At 40.2% G+C, this 19987-nt stretch overlaps 1 protein-coding gene across 1 annotated transcript; it reads right to left on the bottom strand.

Moving 5' to 3' along the window:
* Positions 1–102: 102 nt before the first annotated feature.
* On the bottom strand, positions 103–18414 carry DIPK2A (divergent protein kinase domain 2A). Its single transcript, XM_030456603.1, has 3 exons — positions 17731–18414; positions 5403–5706; positions 103–2832 (listed from the first exon to the last, which is right to left on the bottom strand). Exons 1-3 carry the CDS (start codon positions 18382–18384, stop codon positions 2501–2503), a joined length of 1290 nt encoding a protein of 429 aa, XP_030312463.1. The 5' UTR covers positions 18385–18414; the 3' UTR covers positions 103–2500.
* Between the last annotated feature and the right edge of the window lie 1573 nt (positions 18415–19987).

The following is a 19987-nucleotide window of genomic DNA, read 5'->3' as shown; positions in this document are numbered from 1 at the left end:
AAATCCTGACAGATCCTTTGGATCAAACAGCCCACTAGAAGGGATCCTAGACTAAGAAAATCTGAAAAGACAAACGGATCTTCAAATGAGTATCTGAGATGAGGTTCTTAAAGTTTTCTTTATTAATATAATTAGAAGTTGCAGAAACAACTTTCTTGTAATATAAAGGCACAGGGAGACAGTTTTGATAAAATATTCCAATCAAACAGTAACTTACAGTACAAAAGGACAATTGTAATGCACATACAAACCCCAAACATCTCATTCAAAAATATTTCACCGTGTTAATCAATAATGGGCAATGACTAAAAATATAAATTGTTATTGTACAATAAATATCTGATAGGTGCAAACGGAACAAGATTTATTGCTCTGCACAATGTTTTCCCTGTAGTGTCTGTTGGTTTTTTAAGTACCAAATTCCTTGTATAATTGGCTTCAGTAACTTATTTCTGAGGGAACTAAATACCAAACCAAATCTGATAGGACATTCTGACAGTTACAAAACTGCCTCAAGTAGTAACCAGAATTGGCAGTGTTTGTTTCTTCTAAAACCTTAACAATCACACTCCACTCACTCATTGGGAAACATGGTAAATGCTTAAAAATCAACTTATTACCAAGTCAAGGCTTTTATGGTAGGGTAGTATAGTATTACCTAGTCTGAAGGTTAGTCTATTTTCTTCAAATAAGTGGATTTTATGATAAAGTAAGATGAACCTTCCCTGACAGCTTGTGCCACTGCAAGCATGTGAAATTGTCTTCAAATTAGGGGAGGGGGGAAATGAAAATTAAAAGCTACTTTTGGTATTCTAATTTAGGAAAATGAGGCAAGGATCTATTAACAAATTAGGACTTCATGGGCAAAGACAACCTAAAGTGAGAATTTTGAATTCTGATGTATCCTTTAGACAGCCACCTAAGAAATCAATGAACACTCTGCATCTTTATATGGCTCTACTTTTAGAGTGTTCAGAAAGAAGGGCCAGGCAGTGAGGCTGCCACTTTCCTCACCTTGCACTCACAGCAATTTGTTTCCATCAGTCTTTTGATGCAGTACATGAGGCATGGTAACTTCACTCTGTAAAGTAGCACATGCTACATTGCTCAGACCTGTTTTGAGTTTGTACAAAATATTGTTTTATAATGCATTTAAGAAATATTAAGTTTCCTTCATTTCTGTTACAAGTAGTAATATGTATATATTTCCTAAGAGTACCTTTTTATGAATAAGACTTTAGGAAAATGAAGCATTATAGTAGTTGTGAAGAAGAGCAAGCTCTGAAGTGAGTTCTTGTAGCAGTAACTGAGGTTTTTATAAAAACTGTAATTTACGAGCACAACTCCAGATTTACACAAACCTCAACAAGTCAATTCTAATTGCACTGGGGATGATGCAAAACAAACTGCTAACTTTCTGGACATTATTATTCAGATTAAGGTTTTCTTCTAGCATAAGCACACAGTCTTAAAAGTTCTTTAAAGAACAACCAAGGACCACTGAAATTTGGGTTTTGAGAATTGGTAATTCCACTGCAGTACAGCATTTTTTATTTGTTGAGAAACTAATAAATAAAACCATTTCTTTGGTTTATGCGTAACTATGCTGGACTATTCAATTTTACTTTTTGTCAAGCTTTTATCCCCTATTTAAATAAACACAGATCTTTTCATTGTAGTCTATCTCCAATTCTGAAATTCTCTATTAAAAATAAGGGTTTGCTCATATAGGGTTTGATGCTAAACAGTCATGTGTGTTTTACTGGCATGAAGGGTAAAAGTTTTGTACAGTTATTACATTAAGTGATATTTCCCTTGGCAGAATTACAAAAGACATCAAATGAATGTTAGTTCAAATGACATTTGAGTTTATGATGATTTAAAAACAAAACAAACACATCACAATGTCTAAGCATAGTAAAATACAGTGTAAAACCCCCTAAAATTAGACAGTAAACATGGGAATCCTGTACTCACAGTAGGAATGTACTGCACAGTATTAACATGAAAGCCCATTAAATCTGAAACAATGCAAACAGCTAGATTTACCTGGATGTAAATGCCACTTCAAGGTGTTTAAACAAACACAAAAATGAGACAATGATGTCAGGAAAAAGGCCTTTAAAACAGGCCATCAGTCAAACTTGACTTTCCAAGTAAGAACATCAGCTTCACAAAATTGTGACACAAATGCAGTTTTATGTCAAGTACCCTTTGACACACAAGCTGTCAATTATCTATCACAGTCTTTTTTTGACCTACTCCCTTTTAAATAGTTAAAGAGGAGAGTCAATAGTAGCTCAAGTTTTAATTCAGGAAGTACCTTGTCTGTTTGCAAAGGAACACTAGAACACCATAAAACTGTGTTTTTATGGTACTTAGAAAACTGATAGACTAGTTTCTTTTTTTTCTCTTTTTAATACACAAGTCCAAACCTTGATTTTCTATGTGTCTCAGTGATAGTGTTTCAGCCAGTGTCGCAAACAAAGTTTGCTGTGGACTACCTCACGTTGTTACTCAGCTGTGCAAGGTATTCCCGCAGTTCTTTTGCAGCTTGGAATCTCCCGTAGCGCTTCTTTGGGTTGGCACACTCATCCAGCATGGCCTCCAGGCGCCCATCTTTGGCAATTTCAGCTGGGGGGTCATGAAGAAGTCCTCCAGAAGTGCCACGCCATGTGGCATGTCTTGATAAAAGGTTCTGACAAATAGCATAGTAATTGTGGTCCACGGTGACACGGGCACAAAGAATCTCTTTCGAGAAAGACAGACAAGCTTCTTTATCACAGTCATCAAATTTGCTTTCATACCATACATCCCAGTTTTCAGGTTTATCTGTGAAATACAAGGAGACAGTAAACAAAAAGTGAGAGAAAAAAAGAGCATTCATGCAACCGAATAGAAAGAGAAGATCAGTACGCAGTGAACTTGCAATACTTGAACTATAAACCAACCCTGGTTAGATGAACTCTTAAACCTTCCAGTCTAAGATTGCATCTGATGGTCTGATATAACCCTTCTGCTGAAATGATCTGAGCAATAAAAAAAAATAAAGGAAAGAAAGACAGAGGGCAGCAGAAAAAATCCAGCATACTAAACGCATGAAACCCACATTCACACACATACCCAGAGGAAAAAAATGTAGCACAAACAAGTACAAGAGAATGATTCAGAGCTGAAGTTGAGAAAAAGCAAACAAGCAGAATGATTTATTTTAGCAACATAGATTTCGTTTTTTCAGTTGCCCTGGGAACTAAAAACTGGCAAGTGGTTTACCAAAGAACAAAAAAACCATTGTAAAGGAACTGCCATAAAACTTCTAAAGTCTTATCTTCCAGTCTCTTACTCTAGACATGGTAGTAAATAAGGAGTTTGTATAAAAAAGCAGATCAATTACAGATAATCTTTGAAGAAAAAAAAAAAGCAAAAAACAAAGCACAAAAAAAAAGGTTTTTTTTAACTTAAAGCCCGATTTACAGAAAATATCTTATACAAGAATATATATAAGGCTACTAAGTGGGAGAACTCCCAAGTTAAATACTTTGTGTTACAGAACTTTCATTTTGAGTTTCTATCTTACTTCCAGCTTTGCGAAGAGGTCCTAAGATGGAGTCTCAATTTGCAGATTTCTTTCAGCACTGTGGTGTATGAAAAAAAAATTATCTTTGTTTGGCAATCTCTGAGCTGACTAGTGGTCTAGTCATTTATGCAGCAGTGCAAGCCAAACTAGAAATAAAACCCAACATACTGAAGGATGACTGCTAAAACAATAAAAATATGATGTAAAATTTTCCCAGTGCACATCAAAATCAAAATGGAAAAAAAACCCAAAACTGTAAAGAAGGAGAAAAGGACTTGAGCAAAGACAGTGATGATATTCCACATAGAGCACAATTAGGTATTAATTACATATTATTGTTCAGTGCAATTGGAAAGAATGTACATATTAAAATATCTAAACAGGTATATTAATTGCTCTACACAGAACCTGTTTAAAAAAGCCTTCCAGAAGATTAATAAAATCAGTATTAAATGTCAAGTTTGTACAAAGACTGAGAACTTTCTTGAATGCTCTTCTGTGTTTCTTGATTAATAGTTTAAAAACACACAACAAAATTCTAGCTAGACACAAGTTAGTCTGAGAACTACAGACAACAGATATAAGTGTGACACTTCCAGCATCCAGCTTCTCTGAGATGCTGCTTGCTGCTATTCAATGTACATGCCAACTTCATCAGAGTTCATTTGACCACCTTTGTGACTGAGCAATTTAGGCATGCCCCATACATCAAAGTCTTAAGTAATATTTCAGGAGGGTAGAAAAAAAAAAAAGAAGAAAAAAAATGTTTTTTGTGTGGCCCACAAGTACTATAGTAAACGTACTGGATGTCTAATACATTAAAAGGTTTTGGTTGATAGGCTCAGACAATCTTAATATATGCTCCTTCAGAATGTGTAATAAATCTTATACAAAGAAAACAAAGAACAAAAACCAAACACCACCAAAAAACCACAAACCAACATGATTACTAGTAGAAAAGTGAATGGATACAAAATATAGTCTCATAGTTAATTCAGCAGCACAGCATATGAAGCCTATTTGCAAAGCTTTACCAAAATGTATTCACTCAAAGCCAACTGGAATCACTCGGCCTACTGCCACTAACTTCTGCAGGATCTAGAGTTTCATACTCAACGTCCCTAGCCCTTAGGTTTGTGAAGTTTACTTTATAAGCTCAAAAGGAATATAAACCCATGTAATGCCACTTTGTCAGACAGTTCTCCTGCTGCCCCCACTTTGAGCTTTTACAGTTGACAGAGATATGAATGATTTTTCACTATTCCCATTTGGCAACAGCACTAAAACTACCCATTCCTTCAGTTCCACCAGTACAGAGCACCAGCCTGAAGAACAGAACCAGAGGAAGGCTACATAGGTAAGGCAAAGCAGGCAGTAAGACAGTCTTGGCATTCACAGGAAGCAGAATGCCAAGACTTCTGTCCTTGGAGAAGTCTGGAAAAGACAAAAGGAACTTCTGCCTTTTAGGTAAAGTAGACAAGTCAGTCAGCCAGCCCATCTGTTCAGCTGTCCATCCACCTGTACAAACTCGTTCAAGTGTCCAAACCCCCTCCTCCCACCCCCACCTCTGCATTTATGCAAGATTACAGAGATTTAATGTATACGTAAATCAAGTTCAGATAACCTCAACACTTCATAAAATTGAGATATTGGTCAAATTAATTGGTAGTCCAATTGCAGAAGAATGCTAATTAGTTTGTTAATTGGTAGTCCAGTTATAAAGTCAAGAAAATGGGTATTTAACAACTTAACTTGCTTTAAATATTGTGCTTGCAGAAGAAAAAGCAAGAGACCTGAGGTGAGGGGAGAGAAAGAAGATACTTACTCTGTCTGATTAACCTTTTGTCTGCTACCAGAACGTTTTCTGCATCTACAATGATTACTTTCCCATCTCTCGGTCCCACTGCAAAGTTGTCAAAGCTGACATCCAGGAGGTAGAGTGCAAATTCGAAGTCATTATTTGTCAGCTGCTCAGCTATTTCCATTAATTGCCAGGCCAGATCCACTCGTTTCTCCCAGGGTGCATTAAAGTAACTCCACAGCTCTTCTCCAACATAATTGACTGCCACCATTCTTCCACATGCTCCCAGGTACTTTGCGAATGGCCAGCCCTCATCAGATGGGAAACTCTGTATATAAAAAGATTTTTTAAAATTCTCATTAGTAGAAAGCAGCTTAGATTTTAAAAGGCTGTTCGATAAAATTTAGGAAGGTACTGATCAACACACCATTTTTAGTTCCTTCAAGTTTTGAAGGGAAACAAGAAGACCCAACCCAAAACAAACCAAAATATACTTACTGGTGTGAGCAAGAGGCCCTGTTGGATTTCCACAGGGAAAGATTTATATTTTTACATACACATGCACAATTCTACTCACCACCTTATTTTATTGGTGTTTCATACACATCCACTGCACTAACACAAGCACGCTGCATACCAAGACTATTTTGCAATTCAAATTTTTAATTAAAAATCTTTTTAATAATCTAAACGGAAAAGCTTTAAAAAAGCAACGTCATATTCCTACCATCCCTGCTTTTCCCTTCACCTCAAATAACTGGATTCCTTTGAGGATTCTCTCACTTGAACATCTCTTCCAAAAAGGGCTATAGAACAGATTAATGTATAAGAGAAAGTTTAGGCTGTAGTGGTCCTTAACAGTTTACCTCGATTAATTGGTACATACATACTCAGAGTGTTTATTACATAAATCTACACAACATTGTTATCAGAAGTGTAGTCTCTCTCCAACAGTAGCTTTCATGGAAGTTAACATAGGAGACTGAATAGCAATAACTTACTGTGAGCAATAAAACAAAGAAACAACCAAACCAAACCAAAACCACCAAAAAACCAAACCAACAAAATAAAACAATCACACACCAGCGTTTTTTCTGCACTTAAATTGTATGAATGTTCTCTAAGACCTCAATGAGAGCAGACGAGCATTTAAACAGTATCCTCCGTATTATGCATCATGAAGAAAACACAGAAATATTAAACTAAGAAGCTCCAAATGCCTAGAAGTTAGCATTCCCTAAGGATATAGTATATGCTAATTCAACAACTAGGAAATACAACTATGTGCAGATGCTCCTTCCTCGTGTACTAGATTGCTATCATGTCACCAGAAGCCAATCAATTGTCAATCAATTACATCAATGACAATGTAAACAAAGATTTTACTGCACTTGGTGTGAATGGCAAGGTGGGTTCCAGTCTGTCCTCATGGAAATCTTGATGGTGGAAAATTTAAAACCAGCAAGAGAGAGACTGGAAGGAAATATATGATCTAGAACAGACCTGAACTACAAGACCAGTCAGGGAAGATATGCCCAGCACTCACCCATCTCTGTATATAACACACTTAAAAAGAAAAAAAAAAAGCTAGAGTGCTTACATACCAAATTACCATACCTTTAGAACCCACACCTCCTCTAATACAATCATTAATTTAATCTATGTCTGTGCTTCCTTTGATATTAAAGCTTTCATCATTTCATTTTAAGCACTGGCATCAGCTCATGCTAAGCCCAGCTTACAATACTAGGATTAATACTTTTGAAATGCAGACAACAAAGGTAAATTCCATTCAATTCACACACTAGGACTTCCAATTTACTATTAAAAAAAGTTGGAAAAATCAAAATAGATTTGATTAGCTCACAATAGTCAGTACCATGATATAAACCACCAATAGACACTCCAACCTTTCCAACCTTTACCCACAAAACTTGCTTGCATATTTTACTAGACGTTTCCTGTGCAAGCATGTTTCCATGGCAAGACCCAAGCTTCATTAAAAAGACTACTAACTGGCCTCTGACCCAAAAGGTCATCAAGGGTCAATAAATCCTCTAGCAATATCCAAGAGGAAAATTCTTACAGTTTTCTTCTCTGCCTTTTGTGAGATGTTGCTGGTAAACACACAAGAAAAAGCAAAAAAAAGGGAGAGCTGCTCAGCACTGCAACAATAGCTTCTCTCGATTATATTGAACTTTCAGGATTTCAAAACAGCTGCAGCTTTCAGAAGATAAAAAAACCCAAAACCCCTGTGGAGAGACTGTCTCAATCTGTGAAATTATTTCAGTACAAAACTGGAATCTCAGTTACAGATTTTTAAAGCACAAATGTTACGAATGAAAAGGTCTACTGAAGCACATCAAAGCCTCTCTCCTTGTTTCACAGTTAACAAAACAACCTCCCAACAGATGAAGTGTGTGCCAATTCAGTGTTCTTTACTCATTTTACCAACAGACCAATATAATTAAAATTCATGCCAGTGGCATCAATAAACACCACCAAAATGAGTCTTCACACACATTACTGTATTCAGTTCCAGGTTAAAACAAAGCAATAAGGAAATCACTGCTGTCCATCAAATGAAATAAGTTACTGAGAAAGGAATATGTCATTTCACTCAAAAAGAAGCAAGCACACGTTGTTGCTAAGGCATAACCTCCATAGAACTCTGGGCAAGGAAAAAAAAAATTATCCCAGAGAGCGGGATCAAAGGGCAAACTGAAAAATTCAAAATACTGCCTACCAGTATCTATATCAAGAAAAAGCCATACAGATTAGTATTGATTAAGTATTAATGTATGAACCTCTCAGTTCTGCAAATCTATTTTCTGTGTTTCATATAAAACCAAATTTGTATCTTAAATTAGCGCAAAATTGCCTTAAATTTTTTGTAAATACAGGCTTAACTCATTTCACCAACTGTGCATAATATTTTCATATTGCTACATATCAGTATTCCATGCAATACATGCAATTCAATTGCTGCACCAATGATACCTCTGTATTTTTATATATGTAGGACCTTGGACCTCCTTTTCTTTTCTACCTCTCTCCTTTCCTATATTCCACTCCTGCTTGGCTTATGCTTTTGCCCCCTTTCCAAATGCAAATTCAACCACCAACAGTTGGACCTGGCACAGACCAAGCTATCACTGGAGCTAAAGGTGTCCATCCTTCCCAACCCATCCAGCACATTCAGTTCAGTTCCCTCCTTGATGTCCCTAGGAAGGCAATGCAGTTGGTACTTGCTGGGCTGGTGCTCACATCATCCTAGTGCTGACAGAAGCAAAGGAGAAAGCCTGAATAGCCACGTGCAGAGGAGAGGAAATGACCAAAGGGGACCTTTCCTTTCCAGCAGCAGCAGGGATTTATGTGATGGATTAAACTGATGTTGGAAGTCCAGTGTTGATCACAATGGTACACTGATCTTCTTAACATATCTATTATGCTTCCTGCATTGCATACACTTCTTGTGAATTTCATTTCACACAAGAAATTGTAGAAGCAGTTTGGTTTGCTAAGAAATGAACAACCTAAACATCACTAGCAAAATTTCTGCATGCCATACTGTAACACAGATATATTTATAACTCTGTGGCAATAAAAAGATCTTTTGACAAGAGGAGTGCAGGGAATCCTGCCAACATCTGCACATGTACAAACAACATCTCAGTTTTGGCTACCTTCCAACTGGCACATAACAGCCACATCTACACTTCATTACCCAAGTCAGTAGCCGAAGAAGGGAATAAAAATATGTACAAGTGCCTCATTCAGCACTTTTATATTCACTCAGTGAATTTGACAAGAATATTAATTGAAGTGCAGATGTGTTGTCTTTGCCAGCAGAGATTTGTAACTTTTTGCACTATGCTTATGTTGAATGCATTTCTAGATAAAATTGCAGGTAACTTAAAATGAGGATATTTTTTTCTTCATGTAAGACATGAACACAAATTTGTATGATCATTAAACATGTTTTAGATGTACAAGTTGCATTTAGAACAAAAAGCTTAGATGCCAAAAATCTCGTATTTCTGTGGGGTAGTATACAATGTCATTTTAGATTTTACTCTAATTCTTAATTATTAGTACACATAATTAATTAGATAATTTTCTACTAGGATATGCCATTTAAAGACTTTAAAATGTGTATCGGACAATTAAGATGAAAACTAAACTCTAGTTCAGAACCAGGAACAACTATCTAACAAAATAATCTGCAACTCTGATGTGCCTGAATTTTACCTGTGAATATACACACCAAATGCCATGAAAATGACAGACAATTAAACAGTTAAAAGTGTTCTCAAATACAGTGATGCAGATGAAAAACAGGTAACTTAGTGTGTTTTCCCTTACTGAAGTTATGTTTCTCTATGCACAGAGAAATACATATGACCTTCTAACAGAAGAATGGAAATCAGTACATCTAATAAAAACTTGTGCTACATCCATTCCCAGTTTCATATTTATCAAGAAAATAATTTAGTTGCCCTAATTAGCATAGCTACAAGGTCTCTTTAAGCAAGGAAAAAAAATGCAAACAAAGCTTCTCAAGGGGACAAAGGACACTCTGTTCCTGACAGAATACAGCATTTATGTCTTTTCAAAAAAATACACTGTAGTCTCAGAAAAAATATTGAGAATTAATATGATAAATTTTTCATTTTACAGAAGCACAAAACACACTATCAGTACATTTCTCTTCCACACCTCCATCTGTCTAAACGTGAGAAGATACACAAATCTGCCACTGGTTTTGAATGTTCAGAGCTGTGAATTGAATCGTGAAGCAAAGACTCATCAGCTTGAAGCTGATAAGGCCTATTTTAGTCTGCAATAAGACAAATCCCCTTTGAATTAAACACAAGAATATAAATTTATCATGATCAACTATATAATTTGTCCTAATAATCTAGTCTAAAAAAAGACAAAACAGTTTAAGTAACAACTGACATCTTTCAGGTATTGTTCCACTGTACCATTAAAAGAATGTTTTAATTTTCAGAACTACTCTAGAAGATGCTACATGTCACGACTAATTTTTGTATAAAGTGAGTTCCATCTAAAAAACCCCCAACCAAGCAATGAGCTACACTTTAGATATGATGAAATTAAAAAACACGCAAAACAGAGCAGGGACTTCTCTTCCAACTTCTTATTACCCTGAAGACCTTCACAGCAAAATTAAGATTCTTTGTGACACCTTCCCTAAAATTACCCCAGTAAACTGTTTGCCCAGGCACAAACTGGCATGGCAAGTAGAATTTAAATAATAGGTTCTTCTTAAAAGGAAAAGAAATTTGTTCTCTCTCACAGAGTACTATTGATTCTGCAGTGTAAATAGAAGTAGCACTTGTATTAGTCACCAAGGCAAATAAGTAAAGCTCTGGAACCATGAAGAGCTGGAGATCACATTTTACAAACAAATTTTTCAGAGCACAGAAGGTTAAAAAGCACTGTGTAAATGCAGATGCCTTCTTTTGTCAGGAACTGATCTGCATTCTAGGAGATACATTCAAGTATATTTGTGAATGTGAGTGAGTGTAACAAAACCAATTCCATTCTCAACTATATGCCAAATCATGACATTCAACTAAAACTCCCACAGAAGTTAAGCAAACACATATATACAGCCTACACACAGAGAGTGAAGAGTGGATTGCACTGAATATTCCAAACATTAGTATTCCCACTGAAACTATGTTTCTTTCATTTATTTGACTTTTGCGGAGTTTTATTATAGTTCAACCAGTTACTGCATACAATCCATGCCAACAAGCACTTACCAGGCTTTATTGACACGTTGTAGGACAAAAACACATAGAAAATTCTAAATGTAAACCCATTCGGAATTCTGTGTTGATCAATGTTTAAACTGAATACTTTAAATCAAAAAGTTACATTTCACAATAATAGAGGTATGTAATTTCTCCAAACATATTAATGAATAATGATTAAACACGAGAACCATAGTAAAGAAAACTTGATGTCATATCAGCTGTTCAAATATAAGTTTGCATATAAGTTTGTCCAGCTTAAATCTGCAACAGATGAAAACAATAACTCTATCACTATAAATAAGTCCTAGCTGGCCTGCTTTTATTTCTGAAATTGAGTTTGCAAAATTAAAGAGACTAACACAAAGCCTCAGTTACATAATTCAACAAAGTAAAACACAGCTCCTCCTCTACATCTGACATACCAGAAGCAAATGGACAATACTGGTATTTCAGTGTTTGGTATGGGGGGTAACACACCCTTTTTGTGTTGCTGAAAACTGCTCAGTTACAATTTATCAGGAGGATTTCCATATAAGTCTATGTAGTGTTCTCAGCAGCCTCTACATTAAGAGACTCATTCACCATAATACGTACCCCACAGCCACTTCAAGAATTTCTGGACTATTCTAAAACATTTCTTATAGTTTAGTTCCATTAGAAAAAAAGGCAGCTTTCAAACAAAAAAATGGTCCAACTGCCTAGAAGTAGTCTGACAGGGGAAAAGTAATTGTTTATAATAATCTGCAGCAGACTACAGTGAATCTTTAAAGTTAACTAATTAATGACATTTCAGAAAATCAAAAAGCCTTGAATCAACCAGAGGCTACATCACTAGTGAAAACTGATGTAGTAACAAACTAAACAGGTTTTAACTTTTTCATAAAGATCAGAGAGGAAAACATTCAAAATACTAAATACTATTCAGTATATCAAAATGCCAGTATCTGTATAAGCCATGACTTAATACAAGCCCACTAGAAGACAGGTAGGTTGTATTTAGCATAGATATTATGTACTAGAAACACCAAACTGAATAACAAAGTTTAAAAGGCAGCAAATATTAAAACTGCCATGAGTATTCCACTCATGTATTTAGAAAAGAACTACAGAAAATAACCTATGACTAGAACAGTGTGTATTATTGAAAAAAAAATAGGCAAGAAAATTTGCTAATTTATTTCTTACCAAGTTATGTATGGATCAGGAAAATAATTGTGCAAAACATCTGCCTAAATTGCTACTTTGAGTGAATTCAGCACAAGAAATTATGTGAAAGAGATCACAGTCAGTGTTTTAATATATGTTTACCAGATGCCAATTACTGTTCTTCCAGTAACAAAACCAACCAGAAACCCCAAGGATAACACGAAGAGGAACCAGAAGAATTTTTTGGGCTATGTGGCAACAAACTGTTCATGCAGAGCAATTATACTAGGAACAGAGATACAGCTGCTGGTTTCGTTTTGTTGGGTTTTTTTCCCACAAGGAGTAACAGTCATCAAAATTTGTGAGAAAAATAGTCATTAAGCTTAAGTATTAAGAAAGCTTAATAAATATGTATGGCAATAGCAGGGATTCACACTATTACAAAATGCCAAAATACTACTATTTTCCATACATGGATTGAAATTTTTCTTAAGAGTCTTTGGGGCTTATAATTTACATATAAGATACAACCAAATACGACAATTCTTGAAAATACTCCATTTTAAAGATGTTATTGAAAAGCTACAACTCTAGACAAAGTTGCATGAATGCACTGGATATAATTCGGACACCTTCTACAGTTTGGACAATGAACCACATAAATTGCAAGCGTTTTATTTACTCTTATGTTAAAGTTTGTGTGCAAACTTCAAGTTTACTTTGGAAGCAAACAAAAAGCAATGTCCTTTTAATATTACATCTGGCAGTACTGTACACCAACACAACAGCCAGCCCAAAGGCAAGCCTGAGTATTGCAACACCAGCTCCAGATGTGCTTCTGCCACAACTCATCAAAGCCGTGTCTCACTCTCCCTGGGACAGATGTAGACTGTCTGTTCAGCTAACCACAGCATCTTAGGAGAAATCCAGTCACTTCACTGAACAACACAATGTTCTGATCTAGAATCATTTCCTTCAGCAAGTATGGGTGAGTTAATACTGTAGTTTCCCCAACTCTCAGAACAAGAAATTCTCTGCTTTGACCTGATTTTTGGGCATAGATTTGAGGATTTTTTTTGTGTTTAAGTACAAACCTAGAAACTGCCACAGACCTTCATGTGTTGGATAATGCATGGGTGCACACCACAGCTTGCAGCATGGCAGCTATGGTGGCACAATGACAGCAGCTCAGAAACTGTTAGGAGACTGCCACAGTGACTCTTAAATGTGAAATGTGGAGGCTGACAGCTCAGTGCAGGAGCTCTACAGAAAAGAAGTATGTCTAGAGAAAGCCTACCTACATTTCCCCAGATCTTTCTCTTGAAACGCTTTAGTTCTGGAAAAACTCATTAGGAATTGGTAGGAGGGGGGAAAGAAGAATTTTTGTAAGAGTAGAAGAGTGAACAACAGTATCACCCTCTATGGAGATGCTACCTCTAGGTAGCAAACATTTCTGATTCTCTAACAGTAAGTTTATGTTGCTATTTACAAGTGAAGATCAAAATTAATCACAGTACTTCAAAAAGCTGAATAACACCCATTAGTTGAGCACACGTTATGGTTAAAAAAATGAAGAAAATGGGTAGTTCATAAAAAACTGTTAGGGCAAGGCATAAATCTACACACATTTGTGTTGGTTCTGTAATAAAATATTCACAATGAATTCAGTCTGTAATCCAGTTTTTAAATTTTCTATTTCTTCATAAGGCAACCTTGGCGAACCTATCTTTGCAAGCATATTTGATACATATTGTCACCACACTCAAGTATAAATCAGATGCCATGCATGGATCCTATCCTCCAGATGATTCCTATTTAAAATGCTCTGCTTTCCATTAAATGAGTTGAAGGAAACAGTAGCAAGTCTTGATGCTGCTTTTGTCCAAATAAGCTGTTCAAGTTTATGTAAAATATTGGTTTAGATGTACCAAATTTTCATTAAAAAGTAGTTGCCTTGATTGTAGGAGGGGACTGTTAAAAGGGAGAAAGAAAATACCAATCTTATCAGAAGTTAAATCTTAAATATTTACACTGCAACTTAAATTCTTCCTTTGACCTTCTCATATAAGCTGTTTCATTAAAATATCAATTCAGATGAAAAATGAGACTATTTAATTATTGACTAGTTTAGCAAGACCCTATAGAAGTAAAAATATTGTCTTAATATTCAAAAAATACGTAAACTGTACCAAATAACCAAATAACAATTTTCTATTTGCTTCATGAGGATGGCAAAAGGGGCTGAATGTATCACTGATACACCCTATGCAGCTGCCTAACAGCAGTGGATAAATAAGGTTAACAAGAAAGCTACAAAAGTACAAATACTGAGTTAGGACTATAGTAAGTAATCTACAAAAAACTGTTTTACTACTGTTCAGAGACTTGTAACAGAAGTATATCATGCTGAAGGTTATAGTCCCACCTGAAAGCTTCCTGCAGCAAATGCTATATGTCAGGTGTGACAATATGCAGTTTGTAAGCAATGACACTTTAAGCAAGCTATACCCCAAACAGGCTTCAAGCTAAAATCCCAGTCTCTAACAAAGCCTTATAATCCAGAAATTACTTGCTCTAGTGGAGTATTACAGTGAATTTTCTATTAAAAATCAAAAAGCAAGCTTTAAATTCAGTGCCTATTAACATTTGATTGCTCCTCTAACTTAATTAAACAACACAGGACTTCAATGCACAGAACAGACAATTTAGAAGTTCTCTCTGCTTCTAAAAACCTGTTATCCACAACAGTGTTTTAAACAGTCACAGTAGTGTTTCATAAAAAGCTCAAGGCAAAATCCAGCAATAGTTTTCCTTGTGCCTTCCAGTGAGAGCATCAGCAAATGCACTCCTTATTTATTTATTTAAAATTAAAATCTGAATCTTCACATGATGTCATGCAGGTTTCCTTCCTTAGAAGCTGGTGATTTTTAGAATAAGCCTAGAAGTCTCATTCCTGTGCCAATATCTGTTCTCATCAATACCACAGAAACTATGCCATAAAACATTTTATAAATCTCAGGTATAAATAGAAGCAAACTTCTCAGTAGTCAGTAATGATTTCTGGAAAGTAACTTCACCTCTAATATAGAGTGCATTGCATCTTGCTGTAGCAGCATAACATAGAATTATCTGTTCCTTACATGTTTGTAGGGCAGACGCTGAAAACACAGTGGTCTGCTACATGCTATAGAAATTATTAGCGTTCATTCAGATTCACATATTTAAGTTATTTCATTCCCAAATGATGGGAGGTATTTAGACCTTCAGTACTCATTACCAAAGCTGACGATTACTCTTTTGAAGGACAACATAAGAGGGTTTCAACAAACAAAGCCAGCCTAAGTTCCCCAGAAATATTTACCAGGAGATTGATCAACACTTAGAAGACTTCGCAAAACACTTCTGATCTGGGTAGAGGTGACAAATAACTTGACGACACTCGGGAATGGTAAAGGCTGACTCCCTTCCTACCAATGTCACCTGCTCTGCTCTCAGCAGCACCTTTGCTAAGATGAATGGTGAGCAAAGTGCTTAAGTTCACATCCAAAGATTTACATCTTTTCAGCAGATCTGGTTGACAGCCTTAATGATCACCCATAGCTTCTTGAGAAGCTGACAGAGATCAAGGCTCTTATGTCAATCAGTGCTGCCCACCCTGCAGTATTAAGCATTGCAGACATACCTTTGGTCTGAAAAGAATACATTTGCCCCACAAATGATCAAGAAACAGAGCTGTTTTCTGGCCACCTAGGGCTATGCTTACTATGCTGGAAGCAGTATTCAAAACAAAACTGTAAAGTTGTATGAAATACAGTAAAAGCAAATCAATTCTCCAAGAATTTCCCATTATATTCAGCAAAGCAAAGCTGAATTCTTATTTTCTTACTTAAAAAGAGTTTCTTTTTTCACTATGCTCAAGAACAGCTTTACGGTAAAATGGAAGAGAAATTCTGTACACTAAGTCTGCTGAGAAGCAAATGGGAAACTTTGAAAACAAAATCCAAGAGCTGTACATGGAGAGACTGAAGGGCAGGAAGCATACTATCAGAACCCATATTTTTAATTAAGTAGAGTTCATAAATGCATTTGCTAGAAATTAATCAGTAGGTGAAATTGCCGGAGGGCAAAGCCTGAAGCAGTGCTTTTTGAGAATTAGATATTTCTTGGCCTTGTACTAGAGAAACACCAGATGTTTATAACAGTAATTATGTCATGGTACTTTCAAACATATTTGCAAATACTCTTTTTATCATACATAAGATGAAGACAAGGACAGTCCAGTAGTTAGCCAAAACAATTCTGAGTCTGAACTTAAGCACTAAAGGCATGCTTAGAGTTCCCTCAGTAACTGTTCCCTTGAAAAGTGTAAAGAGATAAAATGCAAAGCTCCCAATCTAAATAGACATGCAATAATAGCAACGGAGTGATGCGACAGAGTAAAGCAGTTTCCTAAATTTTTTTCACCTCAAGATTTACAAGACATGTTGAAGCACACATCACCAGTCGTCCTAATCGAAGAATACAATGCAACTGGTGAAAAGAGAATGTTGTTTTTTTGTCGCTCCGTATTCAGTCTACAAAACACCTATTTCTAATTTTTACCAAAACAGAGAGAAATTGTATTTACTCCACATAAGAACATGACACAGCACACGAGCCGGTTTTTCCCAAGCACAATAGCATTACAGGAAAGTCTCTTTGCACTGTATTAAACCAGACACTAAGACACTAATCACCGATTCCAACAGCTGTCGAGGAATACACGTATTATGGGAGACGCCATAGGATTATAGCCTAACACTTAACTGTACGAAAGGCATAATTCACCGGAATCAGCTGCCTTACAGCAATGTCACCCCGCCGGCTGCCCCAGCACAGCTGCCTGCTGTCACCCTGCGCTACCGAAGCTCCTTGCCTAAATAAGAAAGGCAAGAACGGGGACCGAGTCAAACCTTCAGTCACGGTACCACCGAAGAGGTAGACAAAACTGTGCAAAGGCACCAAGTCTTTGAGGAAGACAGAAAACCTATGAGACTGAATGAAGAAATAGCTCCTGTCCGAAGTGGGACCCGGAGACCCGCTCCTCAACCCGCCCAGCGGTTTCATAAAAGTCGCTGCAAGGGCACAGAGTTACAGGAGAACCCCGCAGCGTTCGGGGCGTTAGAGACCAGGTTCCCAACAGCCCCTCACACAGACACGGCTGCGTGCGCCTGGAGCGGCGGCCCAGGAGACCCCGGCCACGGCGGGGAAGGGGGAAGCAAGGACTGGGGAAGGCGCTGGGCTGGAACGGGGCTTCCAGCCAGGGACCCCCGGCCAGCAGAAGCAGGCGGGGACGATCGCGCAACCCCACGGAGAACAGGCAGGAGCGGGCGACCCCCGGGCATCCCCACGGGCCCGGCGCCCTCGGTCGCGCTTACCTGCAGCACCAGCGGCTCGGGGTTGAAGGCGAGGGTGATGAGGAGCTGCATGCGCTCCGAGTCCTTTAGGTTGCGCAGCAGGAAGCTGCCCGAGTCCTTGGTCTCGGCATAGCGGCGGACCAGGCGGTCGAGAAGGCGCTGCGAGGGGCAGTGCACCAGGTCCGACCAACCCTCCACGGCGTCGGGGGTGAGAAGCCGCACGTCGCCGTTGAGGCTGGCGAACTCGGTGGCGTGCAGGGCCTGCAGGAGGTCGCAGCGTCCCCTGCCGGTGGCGCGGCGGCAGATCTTGGTGTCGATGTCCGCCAGCTCCTGCGCGGAGCCCAGGCGCTTGAGGACGACGCGGCGGCTGCCCTCGCGGGGCTCCCCATAGCGGGCGAAGTAAACGTTCTTCACGTTGAAGAAGTCGAAGAGGCGCAGGCGGCCCCAGCTCTCCAGCCGCAGCTGCCCGTTGAGGAACTTGCGGCACCAGCTGGTGCCCCAGCAGGCCGGGCACTTATTGAGCTGCAGGAAGCGCCGCTCCGACAGCTCGTTGCGCTGCAACGAGGCCAACAGCGAGTGCGTGTTCAGCACCAGCGCCGCCGCCAGGCTGCCCAGCACCGCCAGCTTCACGTAGCGGTACAACCGCCCCAACTTCAGCGACACCAGCCGCAACATCGTCCCGGACCGGGCCGGCCCGGGCCCCCCGTCGCGCTCGCTCCCTGCCCCGGCCGCGCCGCAGCTCCGGCACCGATAAACTCTCCGCCTCGCCGCTCGCCCGATAAAAGGCAGCCAAGTTACTGAGGGGACGGCGGGGAGGGGGAGGCGCCAGCAGCCCGCCGGCCCGGGCGGCCCCGCCCCGGGGGTGGGGCCCCGACGCAGCCGCCGCCGGCGCCGCCGCCGTGTCCGCCGCTGCCGCCGCCGCGGAGGAGGGCGCGAGCCGCCGGCCCCGCCTCCGGGGTGAGCCCCGCCCCGCCCGCTCCGGCCACGCCCAACTCGGGGCGGGGCCCCGCGCGAGCGCCGGCGGCCACCGCTGTTGGCTGCACGTGACGCGGCGTGGTCGCGTGCGGCCCAGCCCTCTCGAGACCGGAGAGAGGGCGGGGCCGCCACGCTCGCGGGTGGAAGCGGGGAGGGCGGGGGGGGTGCGCGCGATCCGAGAAAAGGGGCGGGAAGGGGCGGGACGGGGGCGCCCTTGTCACCCCCTCGCGCGTTCCCCGCGGGGCTCCTGTGTCCCTTGGGTGGGGGGCGGAGGGGGCGGCAGCTGCGGCCGCCATGTTGCCTCCCTGCCGCCGCGCCGACCCGGCAGACGCCCGCACAGCGAACAGCCCGCCCGAGACCGGCACGGGCCAGCGGCTCTGTGCGACCGGCGGGGCCCGAACTCGTTGCTGCTGGTGCAGTTTCTATCACCCAGTGCGGCCCTGTTCTCCCTTCAGGGAGAGCCGCAGCCCGCGCCTCAGCGCTACCCGCCCTGAGGGACCACAGCGGCGCTCCCGCCGCTATCGCCAGTCCCGGCGACACGCATCACGGTGCCCGGGACGCCCAGGCGTGGCGGGACCGGACTCCCCACGGGGCTGGAACGGCCCTTGCGGCGGCGGCCCTACACCTGTGCCCGCTGTACGGTGCTTTTCACCAGGAACGAAGCAGAGAACTTCCCTGCAAACACCTCGTGCAACTCCTGTAGTTTACTACAAAACTGCTACAGTAAACCCAGCTGCACAAACCAGTTTGGTTTGCAGGGGCCACAGGACAGGTTTTCCCGTTTCGCATTCCAGGGCTGGCCCGGGCAGTTCGTGTCTGAGACCGCTGCACCCTCCCTGCTGTTCCCCTCTGCTCGGCTGAATGGAGGCAGCGGGCGCTGTGCAGGCTGCCCCGGCCCCGCCTGCCCGCGGTGGCCACGGGTGAAGAACTGCTCTGTAACCCTAACAACAGAGGAAAAGAGATTAAGAAGAATAAAAGGTCAAAGTCTTAATCTCTTTTGACGCCGCTTTTCTTAAAGTGAGCCTACACTCTGCTGAATTAAAGACCACCATGTTGCCTGTTGAGCCTCAAAAGAAGAGTAGGTTATGACTGTTGGGGGACGACGTGTAGCAGATAAATTTCCAGTTACTGCATTCCCACCATATGTACGTGCTTACTATGCAGAATATTTGAAATACATTAGTGTTTTTACATTAGCATATATTTACCTCGCTATATACTCTGTTTTGACATTTTTACATATAAAATCAGCTTAAAGTATCCATCATGTGATTTTGTCACTGTGTCACTGGCATACTGACGT

The sequence above is a fragment of the Calypte anna genome, chromosome 9 (genome assembly GCF_003957555.1).
Source record: "Calypte anna isolate BGI_N300 chromosome 9, bCalAnn1_v1.p, whole genome shotgun sequence".
NCBI classification, from domain to species: Eukaryota; Metazoa; Chordata; class Aves; order Apodiformes; family Trochilidae; genus Calypte; species Calypte anna.
Note: the sequence above shows the minus strand (reverse complement) of the source record. Positions and strands in the feature narration are given on the sequence as shown.